We start from the raw sequence: 16,310 nt of genomic DNA, 5'->3' as shown, positions 1-16,310 counted from the left end.
AAATAACCAGCTTCCTTCAACAAGCAATCCGAATTGTCCGTCCTTTTCGGGTCACCGTAGCTCTCCACCTCCTCTCATTCCTCTCTCCTTTACGTCTCACTGTCTTCCCCTCATTCTTATCTCCTGGTTCTGACTCTGGTCCACTTGCACGCAGCTTCCAGCCTCTGCATCGGTGTAAGGGTGCGGCCACACTGAACGCGTGACGCGCGTTAGATTACGCCTGTAACGCTTGATCATTGTGTGTAACAAAAATGGTTCAACGCGCCTACGCAGCTGGATGAACCTGCACAGCGGAGGTGTCTTGCTTTGCCCTGAAGAGGCTTATTTTCGATAATGACCGGCGACGTTCTATACATTATCCCGCTTATTACAAGGCTACTTGCCAAAACGAAAACATAACTTCACATTTTTACAATTTATTCGTTCCCAGCATTCGTAGTGTTGATTAGTAGAGAAATAGTCCACCAAAGACGTTGACGTCGCTTAGCAACTGAAGACGCTGGGATTCACAATTTACCGGAGTACTACCGATGCAAGTGAACGGAGCGTTCCACGGCATTGAGAAGACCCGTGTAATAAAGGCCTATAATATTCTGTTTATGGCATCGAATTCTCCACAGATGAGGACAATAAAGCAATGTTCAAAAAGAACAACGCAAACGCTCGATCAAAGGCCCTGCCCGACCCGGCCCGAGGATAGTGGTGGGAAATATCGTCCAGACCCGGCCCGCGTGTCCAGCCGGGTCAGGTTGGGCTCGGGAAGAGAATCTAAACTCTAGTGCATGACATCCTCCGTAGGCACTCACAGCTGGGTGAGTTTCACTACCTCCTCATGTGTTGGGCAAAATAACCTGCTGAGTACATCACATGTACATTACAAATATAGCTAACTCCTACCCTAGCCTGATGAGCACATCACATGGCAGGCACATTACAATATAGTCAACTCTTGCTCTAACCCAACGAACACATAACACAAACATGATTATATAGTCAGGTCAAGGCCGGAGCCGAAGGCCCCATTTCCCAACCAGGCAAATGGTGGACACTCAGACAATGCACCAGTCATCCTCAAGAACGGGAGAGCCACATTAATTTATCACACAGGAGACACTTCGAGGAGCTCTCCCCCGTTAGGAGGAACACAAGAGATACACATGCATATACCAGGGCCTGAGAGCCAAGGTCAAGCAAAAACACACAGAACCACTCACACCTCAAACGCACACACCTCATCGAGAGGAGGATACAGCATAAGACTGTATCACACAGGGACTCTTCATCTTCTTCTGAAGCAGACCTTCCACGGAGGCGAAGCTCTGGACGAACCATCAGCGCTGATTAGGGACTTAGACATATTCGATCTCTCACGCTTTATGACTCTGTATAACCGTTGCCACTTTACTTAATAAATCCAAGGTCCTTGTGCCGACACAAGCCGCTCAGCAAGTGCTCCATCTCGTTGCACCTGCACCCAGCGTCTCGCTTGCAAGATTTTGGCCTGAAGTTCTTCCCAGACCTATACCCTAACAGTCCAATATGCATATCTGAGAATCAGGCCTCTCTTCAATAATGACAAAATGTAATGAGAGAAATACAGATTCACTTTTTGTTATCTCATAAGCGGCGTGGTGCCGGCTCCTTTTGACCTTTTGACCCCAGACTTCAAAGACGTGGCCACAGGCCAGCGGTGTCTACACACATTAACCCATTTATGCCTAAAACGCCTGCTAAAAACGCCTGCTAAAATCCTATGCTATTCTAGGAAAAATAACCTCATTTCCTGAGGTTTTTCTGAGAAAATAGTAAGAATTGTCAACGTCTACATAAACCTTAATATCTAAGCCTCTGGAGCACCTAGAAACATGAAATAAAAAGCATTTTAAAGGTAAGAACTACAGGTTTTATTAAAACATGCTCCCTGAGCACAACCATAACAGCAACATTTTAAAAACATTCTCAAAACAAGATTAAGAAGAAAAAAGAGTATAAATCAATGATACAAAATACAACAAATAACATTTTAACCAAAGCATTGTAAAGGCACACCCCTGACCTGCAGATCCAGCAACAACTTCACGCTGGTGTAAAAGTTGTCCATGTAAACACACAAGTTTGACCCAAAATACGGTTTAGCCAGGTATGACACAATCCGGTAAGCCAGGCCTGTCTCGGTCTTGCCTGCAATGGCCCCTGTGTAAACTTGAAAATTGTTACGTAGCCTGTATTGCTCTCTGCCATGACCCACACCTTTATCCCCCACTTCATCGGCTTCATGGGGAGGTACTGCCGGAAGGCAAGGCATCCCTTGTATTTTACCATGGACTCATCCACGCTCACAAACCCATTGACCTCATAGAGGGCCTGGAACTGATGCAAGAGGAGGTCCATGAACCGCCAGATCTTCCACAGCTTATCGGATTTATCCAAGGCAGGGTCCAAGTTATCTTCTAGATGGAGATATCTGAAAATGCATATATGACAAAGAATTTGAGCCTGACATTTATTTCCATCATTGTGTTTATTTGTATTATGTTATTTATAGTATTTATATTCATAATTGTATTACTATTTATTCATTATTCCTTTATTGTATTTATAACTAACATTGTATTTATTCAATATCAACCATCATCACCATTAGTAATTGCTATAGCACCACTATCATTACTGGCCATTCCGTTTTCTAAGAGAAGAGAATGGAACTCGGAAGAGAGCACAAGAAAGGAAAACATAAATATTTACCTCCAGATCATGTCGAAACGGTCCCTTGACATTTGTTTGGTAGAGCCACTTAGTTTGCCTCCAGTAATCGCGTCGTGCTGGTAGCTTTAAAATTCCAAAGCAAAGACACAGCCCGAGGAATGTTTTCATTTCTGTTTTCGGGACCGGGGTCCACTTGAGGTCGTGGGGGTCTGAGCTCGTACCTGTTGCGCGTACCGATTCGTTTCGGTCAATAACGTGTCCCACAGCTGATCGGTAAAGATCCTGGAAAACAGATCGAGTGGGCTAGCATCCAAGGGGATCGGTTGTTTCACCCCCGGTGTGCGAGAGAATGTCTTTGTTTTCCGAGGCTGGTAATTGCCGGTTCTCCAGTCCACCTGGAATCCCCGAAAGTCATCCTCCTCCTCTCCTTCGGTGTCCAAAAATTCCCACTTCTGTGCCCGATCCAGTGGATCAACCGGCACAAAATCATTCTCGTCCTCATTCTCATACTCAAATCCCTTGAATTATATGACAATATCACTGCCATCGCTATCAAAATCCTCCATGTTCATTGCTACTTCTCGGTCGCCAGCTAGACGCGTCGCTAAAAACAAACATAGAATATCGCGTGGCTATATGATTGATTGACGTGATTTTCAGCCAACCAAAGTTCGTTTTGGTGGTCTCCTGATCTTTATCAAAGCCTTAAGACCCACCCCATGTGTATTTTTAACCAACCAGAGTGAGTTATATGCTGCATTCGTCATGAAAACAGCACGTGTACAAAATGCTGCGCTACGCAGCAACCGGCAGGAAAGGCTATGTTGCGCTACGCAGCAACCGGCAGGAGGGGCCATGCTGCGCTACGCAGCATCCGGCGCCAATGGGTTAAGCCACAAATGTACACCTCCATCCCGCAAAAAATGGGGCCTAGAAACTAACCTCTGTCTTATGTACATTGACTGTACTGTTGGAGGTCACGCCCCTTTTCCAGCCTTTTCGAGATAGCTAGGGATGCTAAAATGTTGACACACATTTCCCGGGGCCCCGAGAATGACATATGCAAGATTTGTAGTTCTAGCCCATAGAGAAAAAAAGTTTTCCCAAATGGACTGTCATTTGGACAAAGCCCCTTCAGAAGTGTTGCCTGCGAGACCTAATGGTTCAGAATGTGGTGGAAAAAAAGTTTTTGAGATAGGAAGGTCCTACCGCCCTGAAATTTGAATACCATATTCTAGGGCCTAACTGGGACCCCCGCACCGAAACTTGGCCCGGTCGGACCCCGAGGGCAGGAAGGGGGGGCCTGGACTTTCATAATCTTCGCTCTATGTAAAGGATGTTTGGTCGGATGTTACGACGAAGAATCATAATGTGAATGGGAATATTCTATAAATCTCTTGATATCATCTTTCGTCTCAACACTTCTGCTGCAGCCACTTAAAGTCTCACTCCGAGAACCTTAAAATATGAATCAATCCATTAGAAGTATGAAAATATCTTCCCAGTGGTGCAACAGAGCAAACAAGGTGTCCTTTGACATCTACGTTTCGAGACGATTGCAACAGTGCCACACATGATCATATTTGAATATGTTTCGGGGTAGTAATTAGTAGAGATGTTCCGATACCATTTTTTCCCTCCCGATACCGATTCCGATACTTATGCTGTGGGTATCGGCCGATACCGAGTACCGATACCAGTATGTTACAAAAATGACTGTGATATGATTATCATTGTGGTAAGGCCTGGGTCAGGTTAAACCCTTTGTAAATGAATGAATGAATAAGGCAAATTAAAGCCATTTATTTTTTAAATAGAACAGTATAAAAAACAGTAGTGCAACAGCAACTTAAATAATAGTTATTTAAAAAAAATAATAAAGTGTAGCCACAATATCTTTAAAGGAGCATTTCACCGGTGCAGACATGAATATGTATTGAAATTGGGTCCTATATGTAGTCGAATAATAAAATAAAATTCTAATTTGGTGCCGTCTTGACCGAGAAAAGGCAGAAAGTGACTTTTTGGCGCTTGTGGATTGAAGACAACAACTCCCACCATGCACAGCTTCGCTGGCGGCCACTCCCGCTGATCATCTCCGCCTATCGGACACCTCCTTGTTCCATCTACTAATGGAACAAATCAGCGTGGAGCTTGAACCGACGTCACTAGAGTAGTGACGCTTGCACAGAAGCATACGGCCGTCATCTTTCCTTATTCTGGGTGGAAATAGTAACATAGTTACGCCATTAAATGCGTTTATGTAAACATTTTTAGCGAGAAATGTGCATTTTAATTTCATAATGTTCGCTCGTTGAATTTGAAGGATGTTTTTTTTGATAGTTATGACGAAGAGGGAACGCTCCATTCACTTGCATGGACAGCGTCTCTGGTTGCTAAGCAACCTCAACGTCTTGGCGGACTATATTATTGTTATTTATATCCGAGATTATTTAATCTAACCCGATCTAAACTCTATCATGCACCCAAACATGGCGGCGTTTGGGTTTCCTACCTCGGACTCCTAAATCCAGCGCAGCCACAGGCGCCTTGGCGCGTTGAACCAATTTTTGTGACACACAATGATCAAGCGACAAGTTAGGCACGTTACACGCGTTTGGTGTGGCCGTAGCCCGTGTCCACCAAAAGCGTTTTTTTTATGCGGTTTCACCCAAAAAATCGGCTTCGTGTGGACGGGGCCAAGAAGGCGAATACACGTCACCAAGACGGGGAGACTTACGCCACTATCTGCCAATGGATCGTGGATGCCTGGGCTGATATAACAGTCTCCACTGTGGTCCAAGCTTTCACGAAGGCAGGAATAATCACTGAACTGCCAGGCAACAACAGCGACAATGACTCGGATAATGACGAGAGGAATCCGGGCATGTTGGATGCCGTAGCCTACTCGCCCAACTGTTCAATTCGCACACACAAGAATTCGAGGAATTCGTAGACGGGGAATGAACTGAAAAGGTGAGCTTATTGTTAAGAGATATTGATCAGATATCGTTAATATGCACATTAACGTTTGAACATCGTTACCATGGGAGTGACCGGAGTTGTCAGAACGCTTAATAAAGTTTGACTTTATCTGACTGTTTTGTTGACATTCTCTATAGCACAGCTCGGTCTTGTCTATGCTATGCGCCTAATAATCCGGTGCGCCCTATATATGAAAACAGTTCTAAAATAGGCCATTCATTAAAGGTGCGCCTTATAATCCGGTGTGCCTTATAGTACGGAAAATACGGTAGTCCTCGTTTGTATTTCTTTCGAAATGGTGAACTTTTGCATGGAGCCATCTTCTATGTCAGATCCAGTACCCTCCGCCAATGTACTTCAGTTTTATCAACAGCCTCTGTTATCTTAGCTTCAGACGCTGTGGATGTTAGTTTCTGCTGGTGAAGTCCCACCCACTGGCACTGCTCTAATAGGTCTGTAGCGTCAGTGGGTCCCACCCCCTCGTCGTGCTCTTTAGCGTGACGCGTCTTCAAGTGTTTTATTAAGTTGCTAGTGTTGAAATTAGCAACACTCGTGCCACCCCTGGAAATCTTTTCACGGCATACGTTGCATGTCGCAGTCTTGCTGGTGGGAGCATCCAGCGTGAAATATTGCCACACACGACATGATAACGCTAGCTCCTTGATTGACAGGTGATCAATTCTTCTTCGCCCCTCTAAAACAGCAGGCTGCAGATGGCAGCACAGCGCAACTGTTTTAAGAGCCGCGAAGAAGAACTGTGTCAGCGCTAACGGAGCTAACCAGTAAATAGCTTTCTATTTTAATAAATTACGTGGTATCGGAGGTGCCTGGACTCCAGTACTCGCCGATACCGATACCAGCATTTTCGGCAGTATCGGAGACATTTCCGATACTGGTATCGGAATCGGAACAACTCTAGTAATTAGCTGTCGATTTTGGAGGCCTTTATCAATAATGACCAGCTATAGATTTGCTTCCCGATGGAGATTTTTGACAAATTACATGTTAATTAGCATCTACACGTTAAGCTGAGTCCAATGAGATCAAGCTCGGCCTCTTGCTACACCGAGATCATGTCCTAGACCTAGGTGTACCATGTAAAATACATGTTACCATTAGCTAGAGTGTCGTTCTTGGTGTCATTGGACTCAGCTCAACGTGTAGATGCTAAATAACATGTCATTTGTGACTAATCTTTATCGGGAAGCAAATCAATAGCTGCTCAGTATTGATTAAGGCCTCCAATTTCGACAGCTAATTACTACCATTAAACATGTTCGAATATGCTCATGTCTGGCACCGTTGCAATCGCCTGGAAGCGTAGATGTTGAAGGACACCTTGTTCGTCCTCTTACGCCACCAGGAAGATATTTACATGCTTCTGATTGACTAATGAATTGATTCAGCTATTCCCCCAGAAGTCTTGGGTCAAAATGTCAAAAGGAGACAGCACCACGCCGGGGTGGATCAGATCTCGGGCAACAGCGCAGGGTTGCCAGGTCCTGCGTTCAAAATCCACCCAAAATGTCCTAGAAGCATCCCAAATAAAAAATGATGTTATTGGCCATTTTGGCCAACGTTTTGAAAGTAATACTATTTGAGGGAATATTTTTTTGTTGTTGTTTTAGCAGCGAAATGCACCGTGTGCGTGTGTGCGTGTGTGTGTGTGTGTGTGTGTGTCTGTGTCTGTGTCTGTGTGTCTGTGCGTGCGTGTGTGTGCTTGTGTGTGCTTGTGTGTGTGTGTGTGTCTGTGCGTGTGCGTGCGTGTGTGTGTGTGTATAACACGCTATTTTATGTTGAAATGCGACGTAATCCAGTGTTCACGAAACGTACACTGTCAACGTAGGTATGCTTTTGGCGACTGGGTTGGCTCTCAGATATACGTGTTTCTAACAAGATGATATCATTAAAAGTTACATAAAGTAACAGTTTAATAACACAAACGCAGGAAGCACGTGAGCTGCTAGTTTAGCGAAAGCAACCTGACGTCGTTGAAACATGCGAGCGAGCCGATCAAATCCTAATAACTATAAAACTAAAGATCAGACACAATCACTGACTGAAGATTATGCAAGTAAAAAGTATATTTCTCGCTAGAAATGTTATTAGAAACACGTTTAACGGTGAATCGGTCCTAAAATATTGCATTTCCCATTCAGATAATAAAGATTAATAAAGATCATACACATTCACTGACTGAAGATTATGTAAGGAAAATGTAAATTTCTCGCTAGAAATGTCATTAGAAACGCGTTTAATGGTGTATCTGTCCTAAAATATTGCATTTCCCATTCAGATAATAAAGATTAATATAAGCTACGCCGTGTTCCGGAGCCGCGGGGGATTCTGGGAATTGGGGTTCTCAGTTGACAAATGGGGCTTTTGTTAACTTGTTTTGTTGTTAGGATTAAGTGGGGTTCATGGGTTCGGGATGTTATGTGGTTGTGTGTTGTTCTATTAACATTGTTTGTGTGTTCATTATTGTCGACACCGTCACCGAGAGTGACGTGACCATCGTTTCGTGCAGCTGTTCCGTGTTGAAGTCTCGTTCAATAAAAACCAACTCTCGTTGTCGAGCGTTCAATAAAAACCAAGCGTGCGTGCCCCCCCCCTACAAACGTGTCTCCCCCCCCTCAACAAACGTGTCCCCCCCCCCCCCCCCCCCCCCCTTCAACTAACGTGTCCCCCCCCCCCCCTACAATCGTGTGTCGTCGTCCCCCCCCCCTCAACAAACGTGTCTCCCCCCCCCCCCCCACCCCGGTCAACAACAGTCTCCCCCCCCCCCCCCCCTAAACAATCGTGTCCACAATTTGCCGCGAAAGCCGTGAAACCCAAACCCCGAAACCCGCCTCCACAGCGGCACACGTGGATACTGTAGGTATAACACGCTATTTTTTACGTTGAAATGCTACGTATCCAGTGTTCATGGAAACGTACACCGTGGACGTATTTTCTTGGCGACTGGGTTGAATAAATACACCTGTGTCTTAAAGGGGGTTAGAGTCCCTCGGGTGGGGTTAGAGACCCCTTCTTTGTTTGTGTATTAAATAATTCTATGTGGTAAGAAGGTTAGAGTCCTTTATCAGGGTTAGAGTCCCTTTGCAGAGGAAACGGTATGCCTGGGGCATGAGTGGCACCCAGAGGAAAAAGGTAAATGAGAATAAGATAAACTAGGCTCGTTGCATGGTGAAGGAATACCCACGAGACCATAGGGCCTATAAGAATCGGGCATAGTGATACAAGACTACCGATGGCCAAGTAATGGATGTGTAATAAATACACCTGTGTCTTAAAGGGGGTTAGAGTCCCTCGGGTGGGGTTAGAGTCCCCTTCTTTGTTTGTGTATTAAATAATTCTATGTGGTAAGAAGGTTAGAGTCCTTTATCAGGGTTAGAGTCCCTTTGCAGAGGAAACGGTATGCCTGGGGCATGTGTGGCACCCAGAGGAAAAAGGTAAATGAGAATAAGATAAACTAGGCTCGTTGCGTGGTGAAAGAACACCCTCGAGGCCTAAGGCTCGCCGCCCTTGATAAGTGAATCTGAGGTGCCCGAAGAAGCGATTTCTTGGCCATATATTCATTGCATATGCGGGGACTGACGGACAGACACCTGAACTGACGCAGACTAGGGATAGCAGTGACCTCTCACCCCCACCTTCACGACCAGAGAGCAAGTGCGTGTGTATGGAGTCAAGAACGAGAGTCAGCGTGGGTGGAAGAATAGGAGAGCATGAGTGAGAGAGAGACAGAGAGACAGTGTGTGTATGCGCGTGAGAGAGAGAGACAGAGTGGCTGTGTGTGTGTGTAAGAGGCCCAGAGAGAGAGAAAGAAAGAGAGCGAGCGTATGTGTGGGCCGTATGTGTGGGAAATAAATAAATCAATGATAACCCTGCTATGTGTGCAACGCTTGCTTGCTTTGTTATGCTCAACGCTATTTTGCTGTGTCTGATGATTGTGGGTGCGGTAGCAGACGGATAATTGCATTGACCACAGCGGACGGGAATAGTAGACACCTGTTGCCCCTCACTAGTAAGGTGTGAGCGGCTGGGCATATATCTCTGTCCAGACTCCCTGTGCATGTGTGTCAGAAAGAGAGAGAGAAAGGCTGTGAGCGATTCTGTGTGTGCGCGTGTACGCAAGAGGCAATGTTCATGTGTGTGCGTCTGCGGGAGACAGAATGAGAGGAGCCGTGTGTGAAGTCAGTGTGAATGTGCGTTTGTGTGAGAGGGAGCGAGAGAGATAGCAAGGAGAGATAGCAAGGAGAGCTAAAGTCGGAGGACGATCGAGAGGGACCATTTACCCTCTAGACAGTTCGAGGTAGCGATAGAGTGCGTGTTTTTCTAACAATGAATGTTTCAGGACCACGAGAAGGGACTCTGTATGGTTTTCAGGCCCAGAGAATCCACAGGGGGAGGGTCAGCTTGTAGCAATCACAAAACAAGCTGATGAGGAACCAATACTGCAGGTTCTGATAAATGATAGAGGCACGCCAATGATGGCTGACACTGGAGCCACTTACACTTGCGTAGGTTCAAAATATGCCTCTCAGCTCCCCATGGCAGGAAAATTCGCCAAAACTTTAGAATTTCTCGGGACACACGCAGTTAATACCTATGACAGCTCCAAGGATGACAATCAGAGAATTCTTATTTTAAGTTGTATATGTGAGTGAGTGAGTGAGTGAGTGAGTAAGAGAGAGAGTAAGAAAGAGATTGAATTTGCATTGTGCTGAATAGATTATTTGTGTGCTTGGATGTACTCTGTATTTGGTCCCTGAATGTAACCTATGTCCACTGTTTTAGAGAAAACGTAGAACCACCACTGGGATTGGTGATTCTGTGGTTCTTGGAGACTCTCCATCGCATCGGAACATCATGTGGCATAGATCATTACATCTTGGTACACAGAACGGTTTGGATCAGAGGGAGAAGGTGTTTGGAGAAGGGAGAGGAATGTAAAGAAAGAAAAAAGGGCGGATGCGGACCGACCCAGAGGTAATAAATCAGCGGAGAGGAGGCTGGGGGTCGGTTTAGCTCAGGAAGTAGAGGGTGTCTTGTAACCGAAAGGTTGCTAGTTCGATCCCCATCTCCTCCTAGCTGAGTGTTGATGTGTCCCCCCTGAGTAAGTTACTTGGTGATCACAGGATTTAGGAATAATTATCTAGACTCCAAAACATGAGCAATTAGCGTTAAAGATTGTCTGCACACCACACTCCACAGGAGTCAATGGGTTCAATGGCGCCAGGGTAAAGTGACTCATCAAAAGAGGAGCAGACCCAACCCATGGACTCTGCGTGGATAGGGGGATGTTATTTTGGTGCTTGGACCTGACGAGGTCTAGGTGCCAAGATAACAACACAAATAAAATATTTCCTTAGAGATTATGATAAGTAATAGACAATTTATTAAAAGTGATCTTATAATTTAGAAAAAACAATCGGCAATACTTAAAAATTAGACCAAATAAGTATGATAAAACGTTATCCAAATTTCTAATTTAGGTTATCCACAATGACAAAATGTCATTTAAAATAAATAAGCAAAATAAAATAAGAAAGGATGTGTGTGTGAGCCTGTTCTCGTGTGTGTGTCGGGGCTGCCAAGGTAGGGGAGAATCCTCTCCTACTCAGAGTGATGGGATACACAAGGGGATACACAAGCATACTTCAGATAAAACAACATGGTTAATTAGTAAATGGAAACAATGTATCAATTCAGTGTTGAATAAACTAGATAAGGACAACGTAGAGGGTTTGGCTTTGGTATAGTAGTGAATCAAAATGTGGAAAACACTAAATGCAATCAATAGGTAGAATAAAAGGTTTAATTAGGTCGTCCAATTTAAATAGATAGTGAAGGGCAATCGGGTAGGATTATGAAGAGAATTGTGATTTTGAGTAACGGTTAAGACAGAAGTGAGTCGCCCAATATTGAAAATGCAAGTTTTAATATTGTGATTTTTGTTTTCTTTCACATCTCCCTAGTTAAGGACAATAGGTGGATTGACGCCACATCTGCTGGGAAGGAGTCATACATGCTATGTTGTCAAATTGGATTCGGAAGTAGTGGGTTTACCTTTCAAATGCCACTACTGCTGCTGCAACACTTTAATAATTTTAACTCTGATAAATTACCTTTTGTTTTATAGTTGCCCTGATGTGTATCTTTTACGCACACACACGCTGCATAGGGCAGATGCGGCTGAAGACTCTGTCTCCATCCCTCCACTTTGCGATCTATACCACCATATAGGTGGGGATTGATCGTATCCCAGGTACACTGCCCTACAAAGGCAAAGTGCAGTAACTACGTATTTTGTCAAAATTGAGTTCAGACTGAAAATGGGTTTTATGTCACCTTCTTTGTCTTGAGACAAAAACTCTTGGTCCAACTGTGTCCCGTTTTAGAGAAATCCCGATGTAAAATTTGCAGTAACTACAAAATCCAACCTAATACCAAGGCTAAACGCAGTAAGTGAAGTATCTGCGTTCTGCCTTTGTTCACCCGGCTTTGACACAGTAGATACTGCGGTCTGCCTTAGTAGCGCGCGTAGTAGCGCGCGCCCCATCCGAATCTACTGTACACACGGCATTCCCGCTCTCACACACCACCAACAAGCAAACAAGTAAACAAGCTATATGCTATCCTAAAACTGATCATGGCACAATCCCGAGGAAAACTCATGGTGGAACTTGCTTTGAAACGCAAGTATCCAGACAATGGTAAGGACGATGGATAAATATCAAGAACTGACCTAAATCTATTAAACCATTTTAGCCTACCTGCTCCCTTGAAGCCTGTAGCATCTTCCCACTCTGGAAACGCTGTCATAGTCCAATTACGATCACGTCGCTGTTTTGTTTCTTGTCTTCATTTCTGAAACTATTTTCTTTCGGGGCAGCTAATCCAACTGATGTGAAGATAACAAGATCAGCCTACTCATTTAGTTAGTCGACTCCATTTAAGTCACTGTTACTTTAGCATTCTAGAGTTAGCTGATCTCCTGAGGAGATCGCAAATACGATATTGAATAAAAATGAAATGTCCATTTAGCTCGGTTGTTTACTTCTCATTCCACACGCTACATCACATGGTTTAGGTAAATTATCGCGTTGTCTAAAGGATAGCCAATGAAGTTCAAGCAGAAAGTCGCAAACCCACCATCGAGATCAGTCGACTTCTTCGGTTCATTTCTTCTATTGTATAAAATGGCAGTCACTCATTTTGACGTGCGGATAGATAGTCAACGTTTTCCAATAATTCTACTTTCTTGAGCGTCATGGAAACGCACTGACTGACAGCCAGAGGGGCGGGTCTCACTGGCCGTGACCCAGGGCACACGGTCTAATGAACAACACAACTTTTTCTCATGCAAACGCATGAGAACTAGGAATCTACATATGATATACAGGATGAATAAAATGTGCATACTAATTATGAGGAAAAAACTAATATTTAGAATACAAGGAAAGTTATGATAATCACATTCTTTTATGATTTTGCACTATGTCATGAGAGAGCCCAATTTCAACCAAACAGTGAGGATGAGACACTGAGGGAAGAGTACCTTAAAAGCTTGTTTGCCTCAATGGAGGCAGAAGTTGAGGACCATTCGACCCAGGGTTCAGAAGTGAATTATTTTACAGCTCACAGGGAAGAACAGTGCATGGTGAAGGGAGATGGTTGTTATGAGGAGGAGGAGGAGGAGGATGTGGATGAAGGGGATGTAACGTATGTGCCAGAAAATGAAGGTGATGAGGATGAGGATGGTAGCGATGAAGTTAGCACCAGCATTAACCGTCAAGAGCCATCCTCGGCTGACAAACAGACCCCACAGCTTGGGAAGCCTTGTGGCCTAATTTGCAGAAAGAAGTGCACAACTAAAATAACAGAGGGCCAGAGGAGTGAAATATTTGGTGCATATTGGAAGATGCCCTATGCAGATAGGAAAAGCGTTATGTTCCATATGATGTCAAAAGAAAAGACAAAGCGACTCACCACAGGGGGCCCAAGCAAGCGCAAGCGGTCATACAAATACCACCTTAAGGATGACCAGGGCCAGCGACATGAGGTGTGCAAAGCAATGTTTTTATCCACCGTAGGGTACCACCCGAAAAATGACAGACTAATAACGACGGTTTTTGGTGGTGCTGACTCCTCAGGTCTAACCCCACCGCCAGAAAGAAGGGGAAGGCATTCTCCAGCCAACAAGATCGACTTGACTCCAATGTTTGATCACATTGAGTCATTCCATCCATCAATCAGCCATTATAGGCGAGAGCATGCCACGAACAGGAGGTATCTGCCAAGTGACATCACCATCAAGTCCATGTTTCAGGATTACAGGCAGAAGTTCACAAAAGGCTCTTATGAAACCTACAGGAAGGCCGTAAAGGAGCTAAACATCAGCTTCACAAAGCTAAGGGAGGAAGAGTGTGAACACCGCCTGCGGCACGAGGTCCACCTAAAGCAAGATCACCAGGCTGATGCCCCTGAATGCCACAATTGTCTAAAGTGGGAGGACCATAAGAAGAGAGCAGAGAGTGCAAGAACTCATTATCGATTGGATGCAGAGAAGGAGCAGGTGGATGAGGTCATCCGTAGTGTGGACTTACAAAAAGTCATCATGCTGCCCCGAATGCCTGGAGTGAAGTCAGCAGTCTTCACTCGTAGAATCACTGCTTTCCACGAGACCTTTGCAAGTGTTGGCAAATTCAAACCTTCAAAGAAGAAGACGCTGTCTGTGGTATGGCATGAGGGGATTGCTGGCAGATCAGCAGCAGAGGTGGCATCTGCGTTTGTCACCTCCCTTCATCAGGAGAGGGATGTGCGCTTTGTAAGTTACTGGGTGGACAACTGCACATCACAGAATAAGAACTGGACCCTTTTGACCACTTTGGTTAAAGTTGTAAAACACGCCGCCAATAATATCCAAACAATTACCCTGAAGTATTTCGAACCAGGACACACTTTCATGAGTGCGGATAGCTTCCACCATGGAGTGGAAAAGGCAATGAGGAAGCAACCTGGAGGTGTCGTCTTGGACTTTGAAGACTTCAAGGGAGTAATTAGATCGTCCAATTCTGGCAGGGTGAACGTAGTGGACCACCAGTGCACAAACTTCCTTGCCTGGAGCAGCGGCCACTCAGTGACCAAACTCAAAAAGGTGCCAAATCTGTCTGGAATGGCCATCATCCAGCTGAGAAGGGGTTCCAGGAGCATGTTCATCAAAATGGCTCATGATGAAGTAGAGTACACAGAATGTGACTTTCTCATGAAGAAGGTAAGACAGCATAAGATATATCGCATGAAGAACTTTAAACATTGTACAACATGCAATTATATGAAAATCTTGATTGACAGGTGACCTTGGAGTACCCTGGGCAGTTGAGACCTGGAGACAAGGGGGTAGAGAGGGAGAAGAAGATGGACATCATCGCTAAAATCTGCCCAATGATGCCCCCACACCGCCGTCACTTTTGGGAGAATTTGGCTTAGGAGGAGTGAAAAGGAGCGAAAATAAATGTGCACGCACACACACACACACACAAACACACCCACACCCACACACTACACGTTTTCTCTCTCTCTCTCTGGCACGCTCACATGTTGTATGTTGTTACTGTTTGGTTTCTGTTATCTGTTATCCTTATCTGTAGTTATTATGGATATTATTATAGTTCAAACTAATGTACACTTACTTTAATACACACATGTATGCACATGTATTCAAGAGTTCCACTGAATCACTTATCTAAGCTTCCCACTGGCTGCCACCATGCAGTAGCCCCTACACACACACACACACACACACACACACACACACACACACACACACACACACACACACACACACACACACACACACACACACACCCTTCTCAGCCCCTGAAAGCACTGAGGCTGCCTCATTTTCTTTCTAAATGCTTGTTGTTCTGCCTTTTTGACTGATTTAATTTGTATATTTCCAAGTGCAGTTTTGGAATTTAATTAATACATTTTCTAATTAAAATGAAAATCCACAAACCAAAATACTATTGATTGTGTGTAAAATGTTAAGTATATTTGGGAAGATAATGACAATGTTGATGACAAAAAAACGCAATTGAAGGGTTTGATTCCAAAACGCTATATATTGTGTAACCCCAGTGATGTCAACAAAATAGCATTTTTGTTGTTTTGTTAAAGTAAAGATACATCACAGGACACTATTCCAACTGCAGGTTCACTGATATAACCTAGAACTTTTTTATATCAAAAAAAGATTCATGAAAATTCATTACAATTGTGGATATAGCGTGTTAGAACCAAACTCTTCAATTGTTTAGGGCTGCGATGTGACAAGGATAAAGGACAAAATAGATGATTGAAGGTTACAAGCAATTTCAATACTCTCACCCTATTAAAAACCTTCATAAACAAAGCAAAAGCCAATAAAATAAAATAAAAATGCATAGGTAATACAAAAAAGTTACTTTCAGAACACATTTCAATTGTAGATACTGCACTTTGCCTTTGTAATAGTACTCTAGTTGTTCGACGTAATACAAAGGCAGAGTGCAGTATCTACAATTTTGGGGTCAAAGGTCATATCGTCAGTCTTTTCTTTTTATATACAATTT

General features: G+C 44.1%; 2 protein-coding genes across 2 annotated transcripts in view; one reads left to right on the top strand and one right to left on the bottom strand.

Annotated features, from left to right (window-relative positions):
* Positions 1 to 16,310, bottom strand: part of ube2g2 (ubiquitin-conjugating enzyme E2G 2 (UBC7 homolog, yeast)) — a 283,623-nt gene that overhangs the window by 66,374 nt on the left and 200,939 nt on the right. The gene's annotated exons all lie outside the window — the stretch shown is intronic.
* Positions 9,574 to 16,208, top strand: LOC130405511 (uncharacterized). The gene is made up of 2 exons (XM_056610630.1): positions 9,574 to 14,971; positions 15,052 to 16,208. Exons 1-2 carry the CDS (start codon positions 13,163 to 13,165, stop codon positions 15,184 to 15,186), a joined length of 1,944 nt encoding a protein of 647 aa, XP_056466605.1. The 5' UTR covers positions 9,574 to 13,162; the 3' UTR covers positions 15,187 to 16,208.

This window comes from Gadus chalcogrammus, chromosome 16, assembly GCF_026213295.1.
Source record: "Gadus chalcogrammus isolate NIFS_2021 chromosome 16, NIFS_Gcha_1.0, whole genome shotgun sequence".
NCBI classification, from domain to species: Eukaryota; Metazoa; Chordata; class Actinopteri; order Gadiformes; family Gadidae; genus Gadus; species Gadus chalcogrammus.
This window is presented reverse-complemented; position numbering and strand designations above follow the sequence as displayed.